Source organism: Podarcis raffonei, chromosome 6 (genome assembly GCF_027172205.1).
Source record: "Podarcis raffonei isolate rPodRaf1 chromosome 6, rPodRaf1.pri, whole genome shotgun sequence".
Classification (NCBI taxonomy): Eukaryota; Metazoa; Chordata; class Lepidosauria; order Squamata; family Lacertidae; genus Podarcis; species Podarcis raffonei.
The window spans coordinates 32,099,870-32,125,217 of NC_070607.1; the positions used below are offsets into that span (position 1 = coordinate 32,099,870).

The following is a 25,348-nucleotide window of genomic DNA, read 5'->3' on the forward strand; positions in this document are numbered from 1 at the left end:
AAATGCGGATGCAGTTTTCCTTAAATGTTTAATAACTAATGATTTGTTGAATCTTATTAATTACTAAATAAACATAACATTAGGAAGCTAAATGTGGCACAATTAATATGGCAAAGAAGGTGTTTCACAGTAATGATCCCATTTGTCACAATTAATGTAATAAGTAATGCTTGTGGCAGTTATTTTTAAATGCGATACAAATAAAAAAATACAACTATCTTCTATTTGGTTAGTTCTGTAAAATCAATCAAGGGATTCAAATTAATTTGAAAGTAAATAACTTGATTTAATTCTGCATCTATATGAATCCAATGAATGCAAATGGAAACCAATGGACACAATCCACCAAATATTACGTAGTGCATAAAGCCACCTTCAGGTTCCACTGTGAAAGGAATGACATGCGCACCGTGAAACTAGCTTCCCATCTAGTGATGTGATATGCCGGACATGCAACAACTGCCTGTTACAGCTTACTAAATCCACCAATCCATTAATATATCAATATGGGCAAAACAATAAAGATATAAAGCACAGAGAACAAATACATACAACAATTTTAAACAAAACAAAACACTGGAAACAAAGTAGTACATGATGTGACAGTGGGTGACCTATGTATCTTTTCAAACTGGTGCCCTTTACACATTTCAGACTACAACTCCCATTAGCCCCAGCCATTTTGACCAATGGTCAGTGATAAAAGGGAGTTGTAGTCCAGAACATCTGGACTACAGTAACTTGGAGAAATATGATATAAAGGAATGTCCCACTGAAATTAGTACACCATACGTCCATAAGCTGGACACAGGTAGATCTGTGGTAGAGCCTCTTGGGCTTGCCGATCAGAAGGTCGGCAGTTCAAATCCCCGCGACAGGGTGAGCTCCCATTTTTCGGTCCCTGCTCCTGCCAACCTAGCAATTCGAAAACACACCAGTGCAAGTAGATAAATAGGTACTTCTCCGGCAGGAAGGTAAACGGTGTTTCCGTGTGCTGCTCTGGTTTTGGTGTTCTGTAGCGTCAGAAGCAGCTTAGTCATGCTGGCCACATGACCTGGAAAAACTGCGGACAAACGGCGGCTCCCTCAGCCTGTAAAGCGAGATGAGTGCTGCAACCCCAGAGTCGTCTGCGACTGGACTTAACGGGGGTCATTTACCTTTACTTCCATAAGGTGTGCTCACAACTGACATAAAAGAAAGACCCAGCAGATTTGGTAGTAAACCCTTGTATGCCACTAATTATTCTTTTATTTCAAATGTCCACAAAAGGGTTACAAGTTTTAGCATGTCAGAATGTTTTTACTGCTTTCTAGTTTTAATGTGATACCCCAAATAACAACTTGTGCAAGGGTGTACACAAACAACAATATGTGGGATGTATTTTATTTATATAACATAATTTGCATAGATTCTAAATACAATTTAAAACTGCCTTTGAAAGCTCCTTTAATTAGCAAAATAAGCATATTTTTTAAAAAATATATAACACCAGTAATTTGTTAATAAAACCTCTGATATGTTAGAAGCCTTGATAATTCTGAGCAATTTTACAAGACCTTTGGGTCAGTTTAATGCAAATTAGGCCTGACTCGCTCAGAGTCTTATTAATCCAACCCAACTTTCTCGTTTGCAGAATTGCACATTCAACATAAAAGTGGCTTCATTTTAGGAGCAAAATAAGACATATTTATTTACGAAGCAGGCCACTGAGGCTCTCTTAATTTCAAAGGGTCATCATGTCTCAACATAATGCAGGGGAAACATTATTGCAGATACATACAGCGAATAAATGTGTGTGCACACTTATTTATTTAAGCATTTACAGGATGCCTACAGTTTCCAAACTTCTCGTGGGATAATTACAATGTATCTCTATATATTGGGGCCAGTGTCAATTAGGACCAATTACTTATGAAAACGTTCACCTACTGCAGTTTTTGCATACAGAAACAATCACTTTCCATTTTGACAAGGGAAATGGGAAATCGCTATGGGATGTCCTAGTTAAGATTTAAATTAGCAAGAAAGTTGTTACCAGGACATATAGAAGATGCAGCATAATAAGACATGACCTTGTAAGAACCTTGGAGGCTATCGGAATCTGCACCCTCCTTCCAAAACTTGTTAATTATCTGCAAAAGTTACCAGTCTATCTGTGGCATAATATTTTTCTTTTGGGGAGCGAGGGATGAAGAAGGGTAGGGATGGACTTTTAAATATTTAATTAGTCACATAGTATGTGGATAGCGGCAAGCATTTTGCTTCTTGAGCCACGCTCTTCCTAATTGCACGCTCGCATTTAGATTGGCCATCGCAAACCTCTAGTGCGTGCAATTATTTATTCCTTAAAGATCTTTCCATGGAGAAAAATATTTCACCCTCATGGCTCTGGGTTTGCCTAAATGACTCTCTTAGCCCATTAATTACACTCTCTGAGTATTTCAGTCACTAATGATGCAAATGGGGGGGGGGGAGTCAACACACAAACCTTTGTGTGCAGAATAAGTTGGTTCTTAAGAGTAAATACATTTCTTTCTTTCTTTCTTTTTTAAAGTTACCCCATGAATGGAGGGAACACAGATATCCCCCTTTGTTGTCAATGCGATCTGTGTTTGCATTATATTTACGGCGTATAATGGCACAGTCCAACATACAGCGAAACACTAAAAGCAGCCAATATAGCTGGCTAATTTCAAGCCATTCCCAAATGATCTAGATTACTTTCCTTTTGTTCTTTTCCTCTTTCTTGTCCTGATTAAGATTGCAATCTGAGACCAGTCTGAATCTCTCCCCTGCCCCATACCTTTAGCTTTCCATTTATGGATTTTAAAAGTACAAATCTCAAACTGGAGACTAATAAGTAAATGAAAAGACTTTTGAGTTGATCTTCCGATTTCCCTATCCCTTTCTCCCCCATGTGGCTTAAAACTTGCGAGAGAAGTGGTGTGCCCTTGGAAGGATCTTTAATCAAGTCCGTACCAGTGGTGTCATTTTCTATTAAAATGTATCTCTAAAGTTTGTGCTACAAGTGCTGCGTTGTTGTCGTCCAGGTTTTTTCTTTCTTTCTTGAGAAAGGCTGGATGCCACAAAGGAACAGTTATTCACCAGCCATGGCAATGTCTGGGTACAATTAGCATCTTGAAAATTTGTAAAAGCTTCTGAGTTATAACACTTCCTCTGAAAAATCATTAATTATTATTTTTTAACTAAAAAGGCTTAATCTTGTAAGGATTAGGTACATTACTTCTTTGAATGTGTTCTGCAAGAATCTACCTGACTCCTTCACAATGAATGGCAGGTTTGTATTATAATTAATATTGCTGGGAAAAGCTCCCTCCCCACTCCACAAGCAAGTTCAGATGTGTGAGAAACGTAAGAGATTTGAGGAGATTCATTGACTCACATTGATCAGCTCCCAGCTAATCTCTAATCAAGTTGGAAATATTCATAATCTAATCCTTTTATCAAATTGCCTACCACTGCAAAGGCTTCATGTGTTTGCACAATTAAAAACTCCATGTTAGACATTACGCTGCATTACACTGGAAGCAAATCCTTCCCTATTGAAATACGGACTGGTTGACAGCAGGAAGTGGCTGATAAGAGAGGCAACAAGGCATTTCTGATGGCGTTCATGATAATGGAACGCTACCACCTATGTATTTAGTCTTACAGAGCACTCTCCAAAGTGATCCTTAAAATGTAGAACTACATTGAGAGATCTTTAGTCACAAAGATGAAGAAATAATCAAAGAACACGAAGTGTATAGTGTTAGTGACATCTCCTCAACCTATCTGTGATACTGGCAGTGCTCTGAAGACTAATACATTTGAAATGAGAAATCACCTACAGATCTACATATTTGTATCATAGAATTTACCACCTGAAAATAAACATCACATGTGCAGGGGTGTGTGGCGTGCAGAGAAATGAGTCCAACCAGCCTCATTTTTGCACATATATGAACAATCCTTCACATAAATCCTAAGGTTGAGGACAGCACTGTGATTTATGCTGAAACAATAGCTTTGCAGAGTTCATAAAATGCCTAGATTAAAGACATGTTCAGCATCATTACCCACTCTAGCTAGAAATCACAGCAAGAAAGCCATGCTGGAAGAGCAAGGTTAAAAGATAAGCTTTGCACCAACAGCCACTACTAAAATAATATGGGTGGTTTTACACTTACAATGGATACATCTCTGTTAGATGAAATATAGTCCAGTCTGGTGTACCTGCCTTCCCTAGTTTGGAAATAAGAATACGGAATCCAGTGAGGGGAGGCTAACACCGTAGTATAAAATGATTTTTTGTTACACCATATAAAGGTTTTGAATGTTCAGGGACACTGATTGGAGTGCAAAGTACCGTATTTTTGCTCTATAAGCCGCACCAGACCACAAGACGCACCTAGTTTTTGGAGGAGGAAAACAAGAAAAAAAGTATTCTGAATCTCAGAAGCCAGAACAGCAAGAGGGATCGCTGCACAGTGAAAGCAGCAATCCCTCTTGCTGTTCTGGCTTCTGGGATAGCTGCGCAGCCTGCATTCGCTCCATAAGACGCACACACATTTCCCCTTACTTTTTAGGAGGGAAAAAGTGAGTCTTATAGAGCAAAAAATACGGTATGTTTGTTTAATAAAGTGCCTTACACACATACCCAACCCCTGATACTTTCTCAAACCTAAGAAAAGCTTGATGCAGGATTGCAATATCCACTGACCGACTGCCGTATATGCTTTCCCAAGTAAAGGGGACCATGCCATTAAAAAGATAGGAGCATTTATGGCACGTCCCTGGCCTCCACAAGTTGAATAGACCTTTGGCTCTACTCACAAGGGGCTCCTCAATGTGACCAGGAGTCCCAATAACAGAGGAGTCAATGCCATGAGTACAGCTGATTTCCCCTTCAAACCATCACTCAATGGGTGGAAGTTGGGTGTAAAGGTCACCACGGGAGAACAATGAATAATGAAAAAAAGGTAACAGACCAGCGAATCACGTATCCTACATCTGTGATAAATATTATCAGCACCTTGACTTTCTTTCGAAGTTCTGAGCATTTGTGTATGTAAATCAGGGGGGAAATATGCATGTTCCTATAATGACCTTATTTTAAAAGGAAACTGAGACTCTAAATTTGCGACGGCAGAAATCTAAGGCACACCCATCTGTAGAATAGTTCTGGCTATTGTTATGTTATCAAACAATCTGCCATTAGAGCTTTATATGAGGGTAATTTTTAATTCCCCACTGATGGTTCTTGCGGCAAGCTGAAACACACTGACTGAGTACAGCATTCAGTCTACGTTACACTCTTAGACTGCATTAACTTCCTAGCAGTAACTTGCTTTATAGGCTCAGTTCATCATGACCTATAAAATGTTAGACCGAAATGCTTTAAATATCTGCTAACACCATGTGCAGGCCTGGGAGTACAAGACAGTGTGCTATGAAGCGGCAAAGACAGTACTCTTCGGAGAAACTAGCACACACTCTTATGTCACTGATATAAACAGGGTAAGCATGTTAAATAATGGATAACACAGGCATGGTCTTTACGAGCAACTGGAAGTCTGGTTGGGTCTGGTTTAGTTTCCTTTCCATTCTCTTCAAACAGATTTGCAGGGGTGGGGATGTAAAGATCCTCCTCTACTTTGTGCCTATAAGGTTCTGCTTCATATTCGTAAGGGTCGTGTTCAAGTCTGGAGTTATTTAGGCTTTTTGAGTAATGATGACCAATTTATTAGGCAATTAGCTGCAACTTCATTAATGGAGGGAGAACAGATGCTCTGTTAACATCGGGCTATTGTTCTTCCCCTTGACCCTTAAGCTCTCACATTTCAGCAATTTCAGTAATGCAAAAATGCCATTACAACATCTGATTAATTCAGGGCTGGGTAGGCTGGGCAAATACAAAAAGACCCTGTGAAGCACAATGGGAAAGGTGTCCCTTTCTCACACTCTGCTACAAAGGCCTAATGGAGCCAAAAATGTTAAGATGTTTAAAATTAAAACTTTGAGACAATTGTATGTGTGCCACGGTATTTTTTTATCAACACAATCTGAGAGATCAGTGACTGTGTTGCATCCAATTTGATAGATCACTTTGCATCAATCGTTTTCCCAAGGAGCATTTAATTTAATTTAATTTAATTTGTTAACCCTTTTCTCTTTTATTTTCTCTCTCCCACCCTCTTCTTTTGGTAAACAATGTTGCTGTGTGTTGCCTAATGCTTAGGTCTATAAACTCTACAAAATAAAATTCCTTTGATGACTTAAAGGCCTCAGTATTTTCTTGTCCTTTTAATCTTTACAGGTTCTCATTTTCATGTCTGTTTTTTTTTAAGTGTCAGTCCTGTTTACTACATGATATTCAACATATTTCCTCCAGAGCAATGAACCTTAACAGAAAGCTTTAAATTGCCTCACATAGGAAACCACATTACTATTAATTCCACAGCAACCGTATAATATATAAACTATTGCTTTGCAAACTCTAGAGCAATTAGACCTCTCGGCTATTTGACTAACTCTGCTTCATGATACCCAGTGCAGTTAATTATATTTTTTGATGTTAATAGTCTCTGTCAGTTTCAAGCATAAATCCTCTTTGATGAATATTTAAATTATATTTGAATAAAAATAATCTTGGTTACATTTCCTATTCAACAGTCATCATAGCTTAATAAAGGTCTGCTCAGCAAAGGGCTGAGATAAATGGCTCCATGATCCCATGTACAGGAACCCTAAATCCACTTTACATCTGATTTAGCGGCTACAGTGACCAATAATGTAATATAATTAGCGATGTTGTTATGGTGAAAAAGAATGCTTTCCCATTATAAATAACGGCATTATTGCAAGCTTAGCGTATGCTCATTTAGTATATTAAATGCAGCAGAACATAAATCAAGACAACCGATTTGAGCAGGACTGCTTGGAAGAGAGAAGGGTATATCTTGATAATGACATGGGCTGAAAGGAGCATGGCCTTTTAAAGTGTTAATTCTGCCTTTAAGATGTTAGTACCAAATTTCATTTTTTTCCATGGAGATTTGCTCTGGGGCTAATATATTCTTTCAGGAGCCATGAGGCTTGGCACAGAACTAACCTGCAACCCCAAGCTATTTTTTCCAAGAGTTCTTTTAAATATATATTAAACCCAATGCTGATTCATACTATTCTTAGATGTGTGTCTGGCCACTTATTTTCAATCAAGGCAGATGTCCTTCATCAGCATGCATGCGGTCATCTGAAGGTTCTGGCCTTGGCGGCAATTTAGTACACTACATCTCAGCCTAAGGTTGGGTGGAAAATATATGGCCAGCAATACTCCTGAAGGCAATGTAAGTCAAAGCTTAAATCAATACTATCAGAATGCTACACGAGAGAAGCCCCATTAAAGGGCATTGCACCTTGCATGCACTGAATTCTTACGGAAAAGAATCCGTCACTGCAACTGCTGCCAACAGAAAAGTATTAATGGCATGATTTGAAAGGAATCTACAAGTCTATATTATTATTTTCCTCCTCTTATTTATTGGTTTAACTCCGGTTACATTATTTGAGATACAGTAGTAAAAGGCTGTTGAGATTTATTTTTCTTATTTACTCAATTACGCATCAGTTTAAAATTCAACAAAACCACAGCAGAAAACCACGCAATGGAAGCATGGATTAAAAATGTCCTCTGGCTTATTTTTTCTGTGCTTTGTTTCAATGCAGTGTTATAGTGTTTTTTTCCATTAAATAATGAAGTGGCCCACTAGATTAATATTTTATTTAAAAGTTTTTAAAAATTAAGACAAATTTAAATCTGGACTAAAAAAAAGCAAAGAAATACCCCCAAAAAAACGACTGATATGATTTCTTGTACACTTTTCCCCCTGTCATGTGTCAATCATTCTGTGCCATCAAGACTGACAGTAATGAAACTGCATTCAGGTGGGAGATCATGTAGGATAGTTGCTAAGAGCTACAGATTATAAAAATAGTGAGTTTAGACAAGCCATTCTCAGTCTCAGTCCTAGCCTACCTTGCAACTGTTAAGGAAAAAACAAATTCAATTGAAATAAAATTATATTAACCAAAAAAAGAGTTATTCAACATGGTGAAATTCCGGTAGTTTAGACTTCAAATCACTTTAGCCCCAGCCAACGTGGCCAGTAGTCAGGATTGAAAGGAATTCTAGTCTAAAACATCTGGAAGACACAGCCTGCTTCCTCTGGTAAGTGCTAAAAACTATTAAATATTGTTCAGGTAAATGTGCCACTTCAGTCAGCCCTAGGACCTTACATTTCTTTGCTTTGAGAACAAAATGAAATCAGAAAATGTGGTCAGTGTTAAAAACTGACCTTAAATAAAAAGAACTCTGCAAACACTCATCTGACTACAAATTTACTTTTTGATATGAGTGTGTAGAAAGAATGCCCGTGTCTGTGAGTCTGCTTTGATGTGAGCTCTAAATAAAGGAATGTCTAAGAGGAGAGTGTCTGGCTCTGATAATCATGTACAGTAGAGGTTTGTCAAGCATCTTTCAGACTCCTGCATTGAAAGCCAATGACATGCCAAAGGAAAATAAGGACCTGATATCTGAGCTCAGTCATTTACAATGACAGCTTTGATGCACATTCATTCAGGCAATGCACTTGTCCAAATTGGTATCTGATATATGACCATCAATACAATCAGTTTTGGGGGCAGAGAAAGAGCAGCAAGTATCCGGAATACTGAGCGAAAGAGAAAAAGGAGGGAAAGTAGGTTGCAGTTGACTAGATGACACCTTTCACACAGAAGACCTTTCAGAAAATAGTAACTGCCACAAGCTGCATAAGGAGCAGCAACTAGAGTCACATGAAAGCAGGGAAATGCCCACATCTAAAATTGGAAAAACTCTAACCCTAAAAGGCTTCATTCGCAGTAACACAGTGCCCTCTCTGGATGAGAAACCTGGCAATAAAGCAGTGAACATTAAGGACATTTTAAACTCATATTAAGACATACCATTTTAACACTGTATTGATGTATATTTTTTACAGAAGCATGTTCTAGATGCTGTCACAAGGCATATACGGTACAATTCTCCAAAATGATTTTCTGTAGGGTGCACTGTAATGCGATAATGTAGTGGGAAAACCATTTTCTCAAACCGGTTTAGGTTTTCTACCCATGCAGACCTGAGGCTTAAGGGGCCTAAAAAATTCAGAATGAGATTAATCAGATGAGATGGGTGATTTCCCTATCCAACTATCCAAGACCGTGAGCTCCAGTCAAAGAATTTCCTTTATTCATTATCGTTTGAAAGAAAAAGAGCCAGCCTTGTTTTCACTTGAAAGGAAGCTCATCTGATATTCCTGCACTACTACTCCCCCCCCCCTTGCTCTGACAAGCAAGGGAATACATGCAATGCTCACAGGACAGGATCTGATCGGAAAGGTAATTTATTTTTGTTTTGCTTTTTTCAGCCATGTGTCACTCACTTTGACAAAAGGAATTAAAAACATCATTTGTCAGAAAGATACTTGAGTCCCAAAGAATATCTCCATTTCCTGTTGCTTTCTTCCCCGAAATAAATGGGCTTTTTCATCATTATACATTTAAGACAATAAAAAGAAAAGGAGATCTCAAATTAAAGGTCTAAGAATTTTGAAAGGCCTGCCCCTAACCTACAAATAGAAAGGTCAGGAGAGCAAAGCAAGTAAACATCTCTTGTATTAAGCTTTGACTTCATTCACAGCTGTGTCCTGTGAAGGATAAATGAGTGGCAGAAACACGTTAAGGGGGCACTGCTATTTGTTTGAGAAGAAGGTGTGGTGTGTCATCATTTACTAGCTTGGTACACCTAGTGAACTAGAATCAGTACACCAATGGAAATTATGCAGATTATTTCATTTCTTATGGAAGTGTTTTTAAATATACCCTTTGTATCTGGCTGGATAATATTTAAAGACGTCTTTCTGTGCAAGTGAACTGATTTTGTGAATAGCCTACAGATGCACAAGCCCTCACAATATCAGGAGGTTTGGTGGCTTTTTAGTTAAAAGAGCAGACATGATAGAAGTTTATAAAACTATGCAAAGTGTGGAGACAGTGAGTAGAGAAAAGTCCCCCCCCCCCGTCTCTCATAATACTAGAACTTACTGAAAGAAGCTGACCACATAAACTAATCCGAAGCAGGAGTTTCTCAGTGAACTCATTTTTCTAAATCATTTCCAGCTTTTTGATTGCAGTGGACTTTATACCCTTTGTGGGAAAGCTTAGAAATGACCAGAATGACCAAAAACTTAACACACGTCATCAGTTTAATGACTGGTTGATTTCCAGAAATTTAAAATGAAGTGTAAATTATTCGAATGCAATACTGTTTTCAACTCCTTCTTTTTTTAAAGACCTATGTGGATTTTTGTGTGTGCGTGTGGTGGTGGGAAACAATAAAAGATTTAACATACTGAAATTTGCATTGAAGCAAACGGATGGACAGAGTTTTAAGAAATATTTCCATAGCGGTTACAGAAACTGACCACTCTTTGGTCAATTTACCAAAATAAGTAAATAAATGTTAAAGCATGTTTCAAATCTGTTCCCCATGTTGGGAGGGAGAAAAAAAGTGAGGTGGCTTTTGGTCTGTCAGATGCCATCCCAGCCCATTTCAAGCACTGTAAATTTTGATAAAGGTTTATCACTTTTAACAGAGGTTATAAGAGTGGCTACTCCCCCCCGCCAATAAGTTCAAAGTATAATCAGGTTTCTTTTTCACCTATTGTGTAGGTGGACTGGTTATTAATTTATTTATTGCATTAAGATTGCAATCCTGTGCTCACTTACCTGAAATTCTATGGCACTTCCTTCTGAGTAAATCTGCATAGGCATGTGCTGTTTAATTAGCATGAATATTTAGAAACTTCTTAAGCAGGTTCTCAGAAAACTTCTGAGTGAGATTCTGACCTCCCAGAAGACAAGGATATAGCAACATTTCAAACACATTAAAATGTTTCTGTCTCCTTGCAGTCACCTTCCTGCTTTTTTTTTTATATATAGAGAAAAAACTTAAACCAGAAGATTCTCAAACACTTGCTAGTGGCTTTATTTCCTTAGCTTTTCTAGATTAAAATGACTGGGGTATTTGAATATTTTTCCCCAGGATTTGGGGTTTTTTTGGGGGGGGGCGCTAAAGGGAACGAATTGTATTGCAACTTTCTTTTATGAATTCCTTTTCTGTACTGCTCTTACCTTTGTGTCATAATCTTGTAGGCATCAGGGAGGAAACATTCTGTGTTCTCCATCTGGAAAGGGTCAGCATCGCAAATCTTGTCGTCTGTCCGTCCATAATTAGCACTCTCTATCATAATGACATCACTTCCTGGACACCGAAGATCGATGGAGTAGCCCTCGCAGGACAGTTCTCTCCTTACTAAACCAAATGGTAATGCTGCTCGACTGAAACCTAAAAAGAAATTAGAAAAAAAGACGTTAAGTTACAAAGCTATATATTTGGGGGTGGGGGGTTAAACTCTTAAGAGCCACAGCACACGTAATCATGGGGAAACTGTTCTAATTGTAACTATCATGGAAATCGTTATTGTCCAATGTAGGCTGCATTAATGCATGTTTCATACTAGATATGGAAGACATAGCACGGAGAAAATAAACATCTTGTTCACACCGTTCCCAAGTCATGCTTAAAAGTAACAAATGTTCAGAACACATTACCCTACAAATAAACACATGGTCGGAGCTCATGATGATTATTTTTTTAAGTTATAAACTTCAGAGTGTACAGGAAATGGCCAAGAGAAAACAGGGCCTTTCTCAACCCTACACAAGTCAAAACTCTGCAAGGACGATGAATGGAATTTTCACATTAAAGTGCAGATTGGCGGCTGAGTGGCTGGGTCACATTCTGGACAGCAGGTTTACAACCATGCTTACAGCCATGAACCATGCTTAACTAGCTGTACTTTGTGTTCTACGGCTGCCACAATTAAATTAAATTAATTATTTTTAGCAGATGTTTATGATTGGTTTTCTCTGTCCCTGGGACTGGGTCAACCGTTGGACTGACTTTATTTTAAAGTCATGCACTGAGCAGTAAGTCCCTATTTATTTTCCCTGCCCCCCCAAGCCATTGAACTTAAAACAGCCTGCAATGTTTATATAGCAAGCCCTCACACAGCTTTCCTTACCCCCTGACTCAAAGTAACAGAGGGGCAGGGCACCTACCTGTGAAAAAAACAATAAAAAGTAACAGGCTTAATAAACTCTGAAACCTAAAACCAGGGTGGGTCTTAATCCTCCTCCAGTTTCCTCCTCCCCCTTTCTGCTCTTTTCATCTTGGGATTCCTTTTGCCTGTATTGTGCACTTTCACATCTATTTCTTCCCTTTGAAAATAATAGTGTTCCTCTGAAAATTATTGGCAATTTTATTAAGAGAACAACAAGAAGAAGAATTTGGATTTGATATCCCGCTTTATCACTCCCCTTCAGGAGTCTCAAAGCGGCTAACATTCGCCTTTCCCTTCCCCACAACAAACACTCTGTGAGGTGAGTGGGGCTGAGAGACTTCAAAGAAGTGTGGCTGGCCCAAGGTCACCCAGCAGCTGCATGTGGAGGAGCGGAGACACGAACCCGGTTCCCCAGATTACGAGTCTATCGCTCTTAACCACTACACCACACTGGCTCTCTCTCCCCGCCCCCCCCCGGTCAAAATAAGTTGTGATCATTCATTTAGCTGCCTGATGTAACTTTCAATACCTATCCTGTAGAGCTACATTTTGACTCTGCATAACCAGTTCTGCCTCCTTCAAATGTGAGGGGCTCCACCTTCCTCTGACACTTGGTTGGTTCACACATCAAGCTAAGCGAAAAATGAGGAAAGGTGCTGGACTCACATACTAATCCAAATGGGAAGATTCAACAGTGATAGGGCCCAAAATACTTGTGCCAGTCAGGACTCTCAGTAGTAGGCTAGGTGGATTCAGCTTAAAATAGAAGGAGTCATCTCCCCCACCCTCTCTCTCTCTCTCTCTCTCTCTCTCTCTCTCTCTCTCACACACACACACACACACACACACACATGCTAGGAAGCAACAATCCAATCCAATGCACATCTGCTCAGAAGGAAGCCCCTCTGAGCACTACTTCTGAGCAGACATGCACAGGGCTGCTCTCAAGATTGATTCAGCTAAGGCTTTTAAGATACCCACATGAAGGCCGTGCTTTAAACACTGTGTGACAGTACAATGGATAAATACATTCAGCGCAGTACACAGCAGGTTCACATCAGAGCCAAAAAAAAGCTGAGAGTAAGAGGATAGCTCTTTACGGATGTACGCATTATGCATTTCTGTAGCACTTTCTTATACGCGAAAAGATATGGAAATCCCTTCCTTATACAATCCTCGCCAACAACCCTGTGAGGGGAATTCGACTGAGAGGCTCTGGGTCCCCCCCCCACCTCAAAAAAAGCCACTTAATGTGCTTTGTAGCTCAGCCTAGATTGGAATCCTATCCTACATTAAAACCCACACACCATTTATTGTGCTGCATACATTCTTTTCATGAGATATATCAGAAACTGGGGGGAAAAGAAATTTTCTCCAAAGAGTGGCAGCATCCGAACAGGAACTGTGTAACTGCGTATTTCTAGAACTGGGAGAAAAGAGGCCAAACCAAATTCAGAATGCAGTGGTGCAGCTTTTGATGTCTGGGTACGTGATGGTGCTGTGGTTTAGGAGAAGTAACCATCATCATAATTTAGAAACCAAATGTTCACATGTTTTTGCTCAAAGGTCTGTCGTTATCGGTTCAACTCTTGAACGAAAACTGCAGGAACAGAGGCAGCTGAAGGGGATCCAGGCCAGATCATCCAACCACCTTCTGATGACGTCACTCTACATAATATTGCCAGTTTGCATATGCATGGCCCATAGGCACAATAGACAGCTTTTTTGTTCTTGCATAGAATCTAGATGTTCTCTAACATCTTGCAGCCTTTCTCTCTGAACAACCCCTCTTGATGTCATTCATCTATAGCTCAGTTGGTTAGAGGGTGGTGCGGATGATGCCAAGGTTGCAGGTTCGATCCCCATATGGGAGGGCTGCATATTCCTGCATTGCAGGGGGTTGGACTAGATGATCCTCAGGGTCCCTTCCAACTCTACAGTCATTTGATTCTATGTCATTTGTTGATCTGTTGCAGCATCAGTCTGGTGTCATGGTCCTCTCTGATTTTATTAGTTAAGTGCTCTGATGAAAACGCTTAGTATTTGTGCAGTGCTTTGAGGGTTCAAGGACGCAGGTGGCGCTGTGAGTTAAACCACAGAGCCAAGTCTTGCCGATCAGAAGGTCGGCAGTTTGAATCCCCGCAACAGGGAGAGCTCTCATCGCTCGGTTCCTGCTCCTGCCAACCTAGCAGTTCGAAAGCATGTCAAAGTGCAAGTAGACAACGGCGTTTCCGTGCACTGCTCTGGTTCACCAGAAGCGGCTTAGTCATGCTGGCCACATGACCCGGAAGCTGTACGCCGGCTCCCTCGGCCAATAAAGCGAGATGAGCGCCACAACCCCAGAGTCGGTCATGACTGGACCTAATGGTCAGGGGGTCCCTTTCCCTTTCCTTTTGAGTGTTCAAAGCAACCCACACAACTTATCTAGTTGAAATCTTTTCAATAACCCAGTAAGGTAGCTATTATTATCCCACATATTGCAGTTGGGCAGACAGAGGCTGAGGAAGGGTAGCTTGCTTAAGGCTACCTAGTGAATTCATGGCAGAAGTCTGAGTCTCGATTCATAATTGGTTTCAGCCACTATGCTGCCCCGGCTTCATGAAGGCTTTTTGACAAAATTGCTGGGAATCAAGGATATACTTGTGTCTTTATCAGGCTTCCTCAAACTCAGCCCTCCAGATGTTTGTGGCCTACAACTCCCATGATCTCTAGCCAACAGGCCCAGTGGTCAGGGATGATGGGAATTGTAGTCTTAAAACATCTGGAGGGCCAAGTTTGAGGAAGCCTGGTCTTTGTGAAGCAGACTTCCAAGATCAAGGAGGAAATCTGCTAAATTTAGTTATTGTTGAACTCAGATTTCCATCAGGTTGAGCCAGCTGCTGCATTAAAAATGATCAGGGATGATGGGAGCTGTCGCCCAACAACATCTGGAAGCAACCTCTTTGGCTACCCTTGGGCACATCTAATTGGTGAAACTCAATCAGCAGTTTTGGAATCTCTCAAAGAAAACAAGTCAAGTGCCTTTGCTACTGGCAAAAATAATAATAATACAAACTAATATTTTTTAAGAGCAGAAAGTATATTTTTGAATTCCATATCCATGAAGGACAGAATTACAGTGTGAATCAGGGGTTAGATAGTTCTGTCATCCAAATTTCTCCTATACTTTCCCAATAGTTTGGGAGAGGTTGTATAAAACAATATTGTTCCTACATTCCAAGGTTAATTCAAGATAAAACAGACGATAGATAAAGAGTTAACTATAGTTTTGTCCATTTTTAGCAACCAGCCACCTTCAGTTTAAATATCATTATTATTTATTAAATTTCTATACTGCCCTTCATCCAAGGATCACGGGTGGTTTAAAATTTAAAAACACAAAAAAATACTCAACATAGTTTTTGCCTGGTGCAATACATTCCAAATGTTCTGTGCCAAGCCTTAATAGAAAATAAAAATCATAGAAGCTGAAATAGATAAAATGGAAAAAGGGCACACCAGTAAAAACAGTAAGTAGATCTAGTTTGCTTATGAAAAGCTGGAAACGAATTTGGAAACACACCAATTAGTTCACTGGTTTACTCAGGCGCAGAATACAGCAACGTAGGTGTTTTGGATGCAGTGAACATGGGTGTAAAAGATGGAGCGGGAAGGGCAGGTACAGTTCTACTCTTTAACCTACATTGCAGTCTGTGTTCTATATCTGGGTAGTTCAAATATAGAAAATAGTAAGGTTCAGGTCTGGTCAATTCCCTAGCAAGAGGCAGCTCCTTCCCTGCCTTCCTGCCTTTTCTGTGTCACATTTTGGAAAGAGACGAATTATGTGGAATGATGCAGTGTGTACAGCAGCAGAAGCAATCCCTCTATAAAATCTTCGCCATGTCATCACCATCATTAACATATGCAAAAAAGAACTGCTTATAAACAAAAGGTCTTCCAGCGAGCACCGTGATCCTTATATTTTAGTCTCCTTTTCCACACACACCCTTTACCGATAAAGGCAAAAATAAGCATTTCTAGAAGCAAAGTGTAATTCAATCCATCTTGCAACCCTGACAATAATAAAAATAAAAAAAGAACTGGTGGGAGGCCCTGTGAGCAAAAAAAATCAATATTGCAGCTTTGTGCCGTGCAAATGTGAATACTGCCAAATAGCAGTGCTTAGGGTAAAATGAACTGCTCTGCTCCATTTTGTCCTCTCTGAACAAATGATTTTTGAAAAGACAGCTTTTGGGGAGGGGAGGGGGAGCTATAAAATGTCAAGCAACAACTCCCTGTGCTTTAGGAAAGCGCTTGGAATAAATACTTCCCGGCAACAGGTGCAGTGAAAGAGGACTGAAATATATTCACATGCAGGAGATAACTCCTGGTAAACAGATGTGTTGCTTCACAACAGAAATTAAGAAGCCCAATGCCTAGCTGCCAGTCCTAGTAACTGCACAATTTCAAATCCCTTCAGATGCTCAGCCAATACTTTTGGCCACCAAACCACTTTCTAGATGTATCACCAGCCGTTAATATTTTGAACACTCTGTTTGTTATTATTGAGATCGTGTATGTCAAGTGCGCTGAACACACCCAATGACACATACATCATCTTTAGACTGCAGAGCAAAAGAAAACAGGTGTTTCTAATGTTTTTAACCAATTGTTTGGAAACTAGATACCGAAGGTACACTGATCAAGTTGGGTCTCCAGCTGTTTTTGGACTGCAATTCCTATCCTCCCTGATCACTGGTCCTGCTAGCTAGGGATGATGGGAGTTGTAGCCCAACAGGTCCTGGTCCAGGACAATGAGATATGACTTCTAGAACAGCTGAACATTGTCAAGTAAGATCCTGTTCCATAGCAGAATATGCTGCCATTGATTATATATTTATTTTGTGTATTATATACTGTCACTTATTTTACACACACACACACGTGAATTCTATTTCTATGTGTTAAAACTGAAATAAAACTTAATGAGAAAAAGAAATAGTGAGCATTCAACATATAATGTTCTCTTGCATGCTTTTTTAAAATGTTGCATACCCTACACTTCGTTCAATAAAATAAATCAGCTTTTTCGCTCCCAACCCCCCAGCTCATTCTCTGAATTGCCGAAAACCTCCATAAAAAGACACTGATGGTGGATTATTACTTTGTGCTCCAGATAAACTTTTCTGCACAGCTCGTTTTTATTTAATAAGAGCACGTCCACCGAGGAAGGAAAAGGCGGCTAAGATAAACTGCTTTCCCACAGTAGACTTAAAATGAGCTTCATGATCAGTTAAAATTGTTCTCGGAGGTTTAGCAAAATGGCATGCTTTGTTCCATTTACCATCCCTCTTTGCTTTAGGTAACTAAATGGCTTGGTTCTCGGAAAATCAATAATCTACATTAATCAAAGTACAAAGGCGATAATAACAGCTTATGCCCTCAACCATTTAAACTGTGAATAGTAACAATAGGACCTGTAGTGAGGAGGAGAACTTTCACCTTTGGATTTCCCCCCCAGCAGAGACAAATAAAAGTGGTTGTGCTGTTTCAGGCTACCATCAATTTTGCTTACTGTTAACAGTGAGAAACCTTTGGGTAAAGCATAAATCACAAGAGTACCTCTTTTCTAGAAATCTGACATTATTCCAAAGGACATAATGCAAGTTACTGGAGATAGCATGAGCTCTGTTGGAGGATAAATGCATACCTCTTCCAAGAATGAAACAGTGCCTGCTTCTTCTTTTATCTTTTTGCTCTCAGAAAAGAGCATTTGCAAATATCACATTCCCCACCCCCAAGAAAAAATAGAATGTTTACAGTTGTCTTTCTGAGAGTCTTTGGAAACCATGAAACATGATGACACAAGTTGCAATGGTACATGTCGGGCAGCGTTTCAGTTCTATTTGTGAAACAAATGAGATGCTCGTGAAAAAGGGTTATTACATTACCAATCACAACAAAACAAACTACGGGGAAAGGAAGGCAAAATGTAGTGTTATCAGTATCTATCTTTCCACTAGACAAAATATGAAAAGTGCAGCTTTTAAATTTTCAGCTCTGATGAGTGGTCATGTGTCCTAGCTTCCAGAGGGGAATCCTCTGTCTATCTGATGGGCTGTCTGGTTCTGGTTCAAGGCTGGTTTAAAAACAGAGCCATAAGAAAGGAGAGCAGGGTCCTCTCAGTTACTCACCAATAACAATTAGCATCTGGACACAGTCTTCCCTTTTCTGGTCATGTGCATTGTATTTTGATTTAAATTATTGTATTTTTTCATATTTACAGATACACATCTAATTAGCATGCACACACAGTTTATGCAAATAAATTTCTTTTCCCCCCTTTTGGTTCTTTTAGAACCATAGAATCGGAGAATTGGAAAGGACCCTGAGGACCATCTAGTCCAGGCATCCCCAAACTCGGCCCTCCATATGTTTTGGGACTACAATTCCCATCATCCCTCACAACTGGTTCTGTTAGCTAAGGATAATGGGAGTTGTAGTCCCAAAACAACTGGAGGGCTGAGTTTGGAGGTGCCTGATCTAGTCCAAACCCTTGCAATTGTCCCATATGGGGACTGGATATGCAACCTTGACATTATCAGCACCATGCTCTAACCAACCAAGCTATCCATAAAAGGATAGCTTGGTGAACAGTAACTGGCTGCCCTGGTTCGGATTTCAGAGTAACCATCTTGGGTGATAAAAGCCCCCAAAAGGCCCAGGAAAGATGCCTCCTGTGTTGGCTCTATACTATATACTAAATCCCACTCTTGCCACTTATTATAGTGGATCCCATTCATACTCCACCAAAGGACATCAAAATTTATTTTTATCATACAGGAACTGCATGCAGAAGAGTAGAGAGTGCTGGAGGAGAAAGAACATTGCACTCCATTACTCTTCTGTGCTCAGCACAGAAAACATGTGGGTTGCAGGAGAAGGGAACCCCCTTCATCTAAACCCATCCTGGAATACAGTGGGCTGGTGGTACAGATTTGTAACTGCTGTTGCTTTCTCTGCCAAGCCCCAGCATTACGGGGTGTGTGTGTCTGCAGGCTAGTAACTCTTATGGACTTATTTGCAAGGCTGGGCTACACTTATGCAGTATCAGCTTGGTTCTCCATGAAGCCAATAAAAAATGAATTAATATTTATTATTATTTAGATCCATTAACTTACATGAGATTAAATCAGAGGCTTACTGGTTCGTGGAGCAAGGTGTAACTGCTAAAAGAATGAAATAATCAGGGGCATCTGCAAAGGACTCTAAGAATGACTATAAAACAGTGATCTACCAAAAAAACCCAACACCCCTATTATTTTCTGAGACTACGAAGCCAAAGTTTTCCATGCTTGGCAATATTTAGGCTTGGTTATTGCAATGTGTTATATGGGGTGCTACCTTTGAAAAGGGTTCAGAAACCCCAGCTTGTTCAAAATATGGCAGCCAGGCTGTAACATTGAAGAGACCAGAATGCTAGTTTCAAAGTATTTGTCCTGTTGCTAGTTTCCTCCTGCTGGTTCTCTTTTTAAAAGTTGTATTTACTATGTATTATTGTTTCTTTTAAATTGTAACCTGCTTTGTAGATTTCTTAAGTGGAAAGTATGTATGTATGTATGTATGTATGTATGTATGTATGTATAAATAAATAAGGCTCTGTAGCTCTTATCACCAGAGTCGTGTGCCTTCCACAGTGCTATAAATGCATATGTAAGAGCAGATCTAAAAACACACAATATTTTAAATATGCTCATCCTGCCAAGTCATATGATGTCTGCCAAGTGGCTGCAATCCAGAGAACCACACATGTGCTCATTTAGGATTTATTGCATTTTTTCTGGGATGGAACATCACCTTGCACATGCATAAATGGGCTGTCTGGATCATGGCCAGTGAGGGTAACCAAGGAATCACAAGACAGGCCAAAATTCAACACATGGCTACAGACATTTGAAGCCCTTACTGAATTCAATATACGGAAGTATGCAGAACTGCATTCTCCAATTTAGCATCTCAGAAAGTAAGTTTGGGCGCATTTCTCAGTGGGTCTCTGAGAGTTTCTGTTCATTTTATTCCTTTGCAAGAGCCTTCAGGAAGGAAAAGCTTCTGAGTTCAGAACAATATCAGAACAACTGAGACAAGGAAGCGCACAGTACAAACAAAGGGAGGTTTTGTATGTGTGTCATAAACAACTAAGTTGTGCACACAGAATAAAGTTTGCTCAAGCAACAGGACCTCACCTGCCTCTGCCCTACATGCCTCCCCTAAATCTGCTCTGGAGACTTAGGGGAACCCCCAAAGGAGGTTTAGGGGGCATGCAGGAGGAGGAGAAGGAAGGAAGCTTCATTGCACAAGTAGACTGTATTCTGCACGCACTTCCCCACTTAGCACTACATTGAATGCCACCCTTTGTGTCAACAGAATTTCCTGCTGCGTTGCTTTCTCTTAACAGAAGCTTGTAGCAGAACGAAAACAAAACCCACACATTTCAGGGTTGTTGTGTGTTTTTTTAACGTTTGTCAAGTATAATTACTTAATAACTGCTTTTGTTTTTGAATTCTCATGTAGTCCCTGTTGGCTTTAAAGTCTGACCAACCACAAAGCTGACAAAGAAATGGGAAATAAGAAAAAAAAATAACAGCAACAAAAAAGTCTCTCTCTAAGCAAGACTCAAAAAGCCACTGCTGAGTTCATAAACTAACAAAAAAGGGGGGAAGGGGTGCCTTTGTTCCCAGGCTTTACAAACCACATTGGCAGCAAAACCTTTCTGAATCATGAATGAGCATTCTTCTCCTTTCTTTCGCTTAAACTGGGGTAGATTTCGTGGGACATTGAAAGTGGATGATAAATAATCTGCCCACAGAAGACCAAACAGCTCACAGCTTATATAGCATATTAAGACTTCAGTATATTCTGAAGACTGTTAGGCCCTAAAAAACAACAACGAAGTTGGGATATACTTAGTCTAAAGCCATGTTAACGGAGACATCTGCATCCCCTTTCGAGTGCTCTACACATTCCCAGAAATGGGGTAAAATCTAAAATGGTAGCTTCATGTTGCCTAGCACACCACTTAACTCGCTGAGTAAAGGAAGGAGGGGAAGGAAGCAGGACTCCGGGCAGAAATTCCTAAAGGTACTTCAGTCACCACTTACGCTAGATACACTGTTGTTTTGTGGTTTTACATTTTTGGAAGCTGCCTAGAATTCTTTGGGCATGATTTAGATAAACAAACATATACACTTGAGAAGGAACTGCAGCTGACAGGTAGAATAGCAGTTTGCTGCCCTTGTGAGCCCTAGGATGAATTCACATAGAATCACAGAATTGTAGAGATGGAAGGGACTGCAAGGGTCATCTAGTCCAACCCCTGCAATGCAGGAATCACAGCTAAAGCATCCATGACAATGGCCATCCAACATGATAGTATTGGGGTCTGTGGTAGTCCTCTAGGAGGAATGTTCTCAAAACCAGTGAAGATACTGCTCCACCAGCTTACATAAAGGCACACAAGAGGTCTAAGGTGTAAAGGGACTCTGCTCCTGAGCTAGTCTGCTTGCATAAGAACACAATCCGTTCCGGGGTGACGTTCTCACCCCAAAAAGTCCGCAACTAGAGAGCTGCTTCTGTGCAAGCACGGAGTGCGATGGAGCGCTTCTGTGCATGCACGGCGAAATCCGGAGGTTTACACTTCCGGGTTTGTCACATTTGCAAACCGAAAAGACGCAACATGAACCTAACGCAACACAAGGTATGACTGTAGTGATAATTTCTAGTTTTCCTGAAGTCACTACTGCCACTTTATCTTAATTCAAGAATCACAATGACCATTTTTATGTCAATATTGAAACAAACAACCAAAAATATTCCTCTAGAACGGGTTGCTAAATCCTAAAAATCTGAAGTCTGTAGCTACCACTGCAATGGCTAACTAAGCACGTGTGCACATAGATTCTAAGATTAGAAGGCAACACAGAGTTACTGACACTCAAAAGGCATTAACCAAAGAAAAGAGCTTTCTGATAACAATGTGCACCCTGACCCATTCAAATGGCCCTCAAGAATACTATTTAGTAGGCAAATTGTATTCTTACACCACTTTGTCATTATCATAGCTCTATATTCGCCCTAAACTGATACAATTATGGTATACCTGGATCAAGCACACACATACCAACTAAAGGGTGGATTTCCTGGAATTGAAGACTACTCTTGCCAGCGCAGTGGAACTAAACTACAGTCAGAATTCCTACAATTGATACTCACTGCCCCATGTTAGAAGCCTAGGTTTCAAATTCCCAAAACACAGCACATTCATTTGCATGTTGCTCAACTGAACTGAGCTGAAAATGCAAGTACTCATAGGAGCTGAAGTGTATAAAACGTGAGACTATCCAATAAAGCTCTCTACGGTGCTCATTAAACCAATGACAGCAGCATCACTATTGTTGGGGGGTCATTATTGCAAAACAAAGCATTTACAAAGTGCTGACTCAAGTTATATTTTCAAATGGGGTCAACTTAACTCTTTTGCTTGCATTGTTCCAAACAAGGATCTTCCTTTTCCTTTACAATAAGTTTGACTTGTGTGATCCATAATGTGACTATATGCCATTAAATCAAATGAGGTCATGTAATGTATGTAATGTATGTATCTAAGATTTTATAATATCTACTAAAAGGCACCCTTCGTCAATTCCTATGGTGCCTGTCACCTGCAGGTTTTTATGGCAATATAATTAATTATATGTGTTGTGCTATTGGTGCCTAAAATGCCCACTCCTTGGCAATCTGGTTAACTTCTATTCTAGGCAGCATGAAGCTGCAGCTCCCATCAAAATCAGTTATAGGATGGTGAAGAATTTTTACATCATTCTGTTTTTCCAGACGGTTTTGTGAATGAGGAGCAGAAACTTCCTAGATATTAGTAGGCAGCAACCACAATCTAAAAATGATATTAAGGATCCTAGAAACACCAACCTTTCAGAAGCAGCAAGAGAACAATTTGATATATAGTCCTAGCATTAAATTTACTGTTATTACTTCAGCTACTGCACACTAAGTAGAACATACTTGAGAAAACAGAAAAGGCCTGCAGTAAGACTGAATGGCCAAAGGCCATTTCCTAGTTCAAAACGGGGGGGGGGGGGGCAGTTTGCCTCAAAAACCAACATTTTATTTGCTGATAAAATGATAAACTGCATATAGGCGGTGGAGGGGGGGGAGAGGAATATTCCACTTTCTTGAATGGAATAAATCTGTATTCAAATAATTATTTGCCTCTCAGTCAGCATGCTCTGGATTTGCCATCATGGGATATTGCTCCCTGGGGGAAAAAATATTTCCATAGATCCAGGCTTGGCAGTTGTTAGCAAAGCATCTGCTATGAAGCTCAGCGTAGTCAGGTCCAAAGAGACTGACTGGAATCTTCAAAGTTCATCAGCACAGAAACTCCTGAGGGTTAGAAATCCTGTGACTTAAACATGATGACACAGAAAATCAGAAGTAGTGTGACAAGCATAATCTACAGTTCCTGATTCCCAGCACCACATCTTAATTAAAAGATCACCATTCCTCTAGAGACTCACATGCTATGGTGATACACGCCCTAGAAATATTTAAAACAAAAAGACGCAGCTGCTGGGATTTCACAGTTGTGGGGGGGAGTTGCCATAGAGTAGCATGCAGATAGCCTAGTTGGGAAGAAATAAAGGGGGGGGGGTGGAATCCAAAACACAAACGGTATTGTTTTTGTTAAGTGTGAATCCACTAGTTCCCCCACCCTTCAAACATGATTCTTATTTAACTTGAAAAAGAACAAAAAGTGGAGAACATACTACAAAATGCTAGAGGAAGGCTAGACGTTTGCATATGCAAATAATTCCTAAGGAGTGTGCAGTTGTGAGAACATACTATCATAAACAGAACATCCATCTTTGAGAAGAACACAAAGAAAAGTTTAAAAACCTGCATATGAAACACGAGAAATGGATGTCACGAACAGCACACTGAAAATTTGCTTCAATGTTGTTACGGTCTTAGGAAATTGGCACTTCCTTATTATTATTGCTAACTGATTACTAGCAATAACATCCTACATCGTCTGAATCACCTTCATCCTGTGGTTAATACCCATCATATTTTGTGGCTCTACCACCCAGTCTTCAGATGGTCTAGAACTTGTCAGAGGGTCAGGATTCAGTACTAATCTATAACAGGCGTTTTTGTGCCAATGCTCTAATCTACCCACGTTCTGCCAGTGTGTGGCTTATTTGCTTGGTTGTTTGTTTACTTTTTTATTTGTTAATCTAAAATGTATTTTATGCCCCTCTAGTACACATTCAGTACTCAGTGCAGCTTACAACGATTAGGACTTTCCCTACACCACGACACCTTTGCCAAGCCACACCCTCTGTCCCCTAGGCCACAATATTCATGGCCCTTGCTCTGCACCCTCCTTGATTGCTTTGGCCTGGCTGGAGTTTGTGCTTCAATTGTAATAATGCCTTTTGGTTACCAGGATAAGGGAGAGATAGATAGGTGGAAGAAGCAGAAGCAGAAGAGGTTCAGGACCACAATACCTTGAGGACCGCTTCTCTCCATATAAACCTACTCAGATCCTGAGATCATCTTCTGAGGCTCTTCTTCATGTGCCTCCTCCACAAGAGGTCCAGAGGGTGGCAACATGAAAACATTTCTTTTCTGTGGAATGCTCTTCCAGGGAGGTTCAGCTGGCACCATCATTATACATTCCTCTTCAACCAAGTTTTTTTCTTTTATTTTTACTATGTATTCTGTGTTTTTTATATTGTAATTTTATGTTGTGAGATCTACCAGTGAATGGCAGTATAATAATAATAATAATAATAATAATAATAATAATAATAATAATAATAGAAACATGTGACCTTTTCATGGCTGGCCTTCAGTCTACTGTACAAATACGAGAATTGCCTCTGGCTCTACTCACTTCTGGTACCCACAGAAGATTCTTCAGGAGAATGTGGTGCTTGGCTCTGCGGTTTAGACTGTACTATTTAAGAATGTAGGCAGTGGGGAAAACTAACTGACTGACACACTAACACTCTATTTGCGGGGTGGTATTCAAACATGATACTGCTCGTCTGTGTTTTAAAGTAGTA

At 40.0% G+C, this 25,348-nt stretch overlaps 1 protein-coding gene across 25 annotated transcripts in view; it reads right to left on the reverse strand.

Moving 5' to 3' along the window:
- The window catches only part of ADGRL2 (adhesion G protein-coupled receptor L2), a 569,402-nt gene that overhangs the window by 77,180 nt on the left and 466,874 nt on the right, over nt 1-25,348 (reverse strand). For all 25 annotated transcript variants that reach the window (XM_053391929.1, XM_053391935.1, XM_053391934.1 and 22 more), the window contains one exon: nt 11,233-11,446. In XM_053391929.1, coding sequence (XP_053247904.1) covers nt 11,233-11,446 — 214 coding nt within the window. The remainder of the gene's footprint in view (nt 1-11,232; nt 11,447-25,348) is intronic.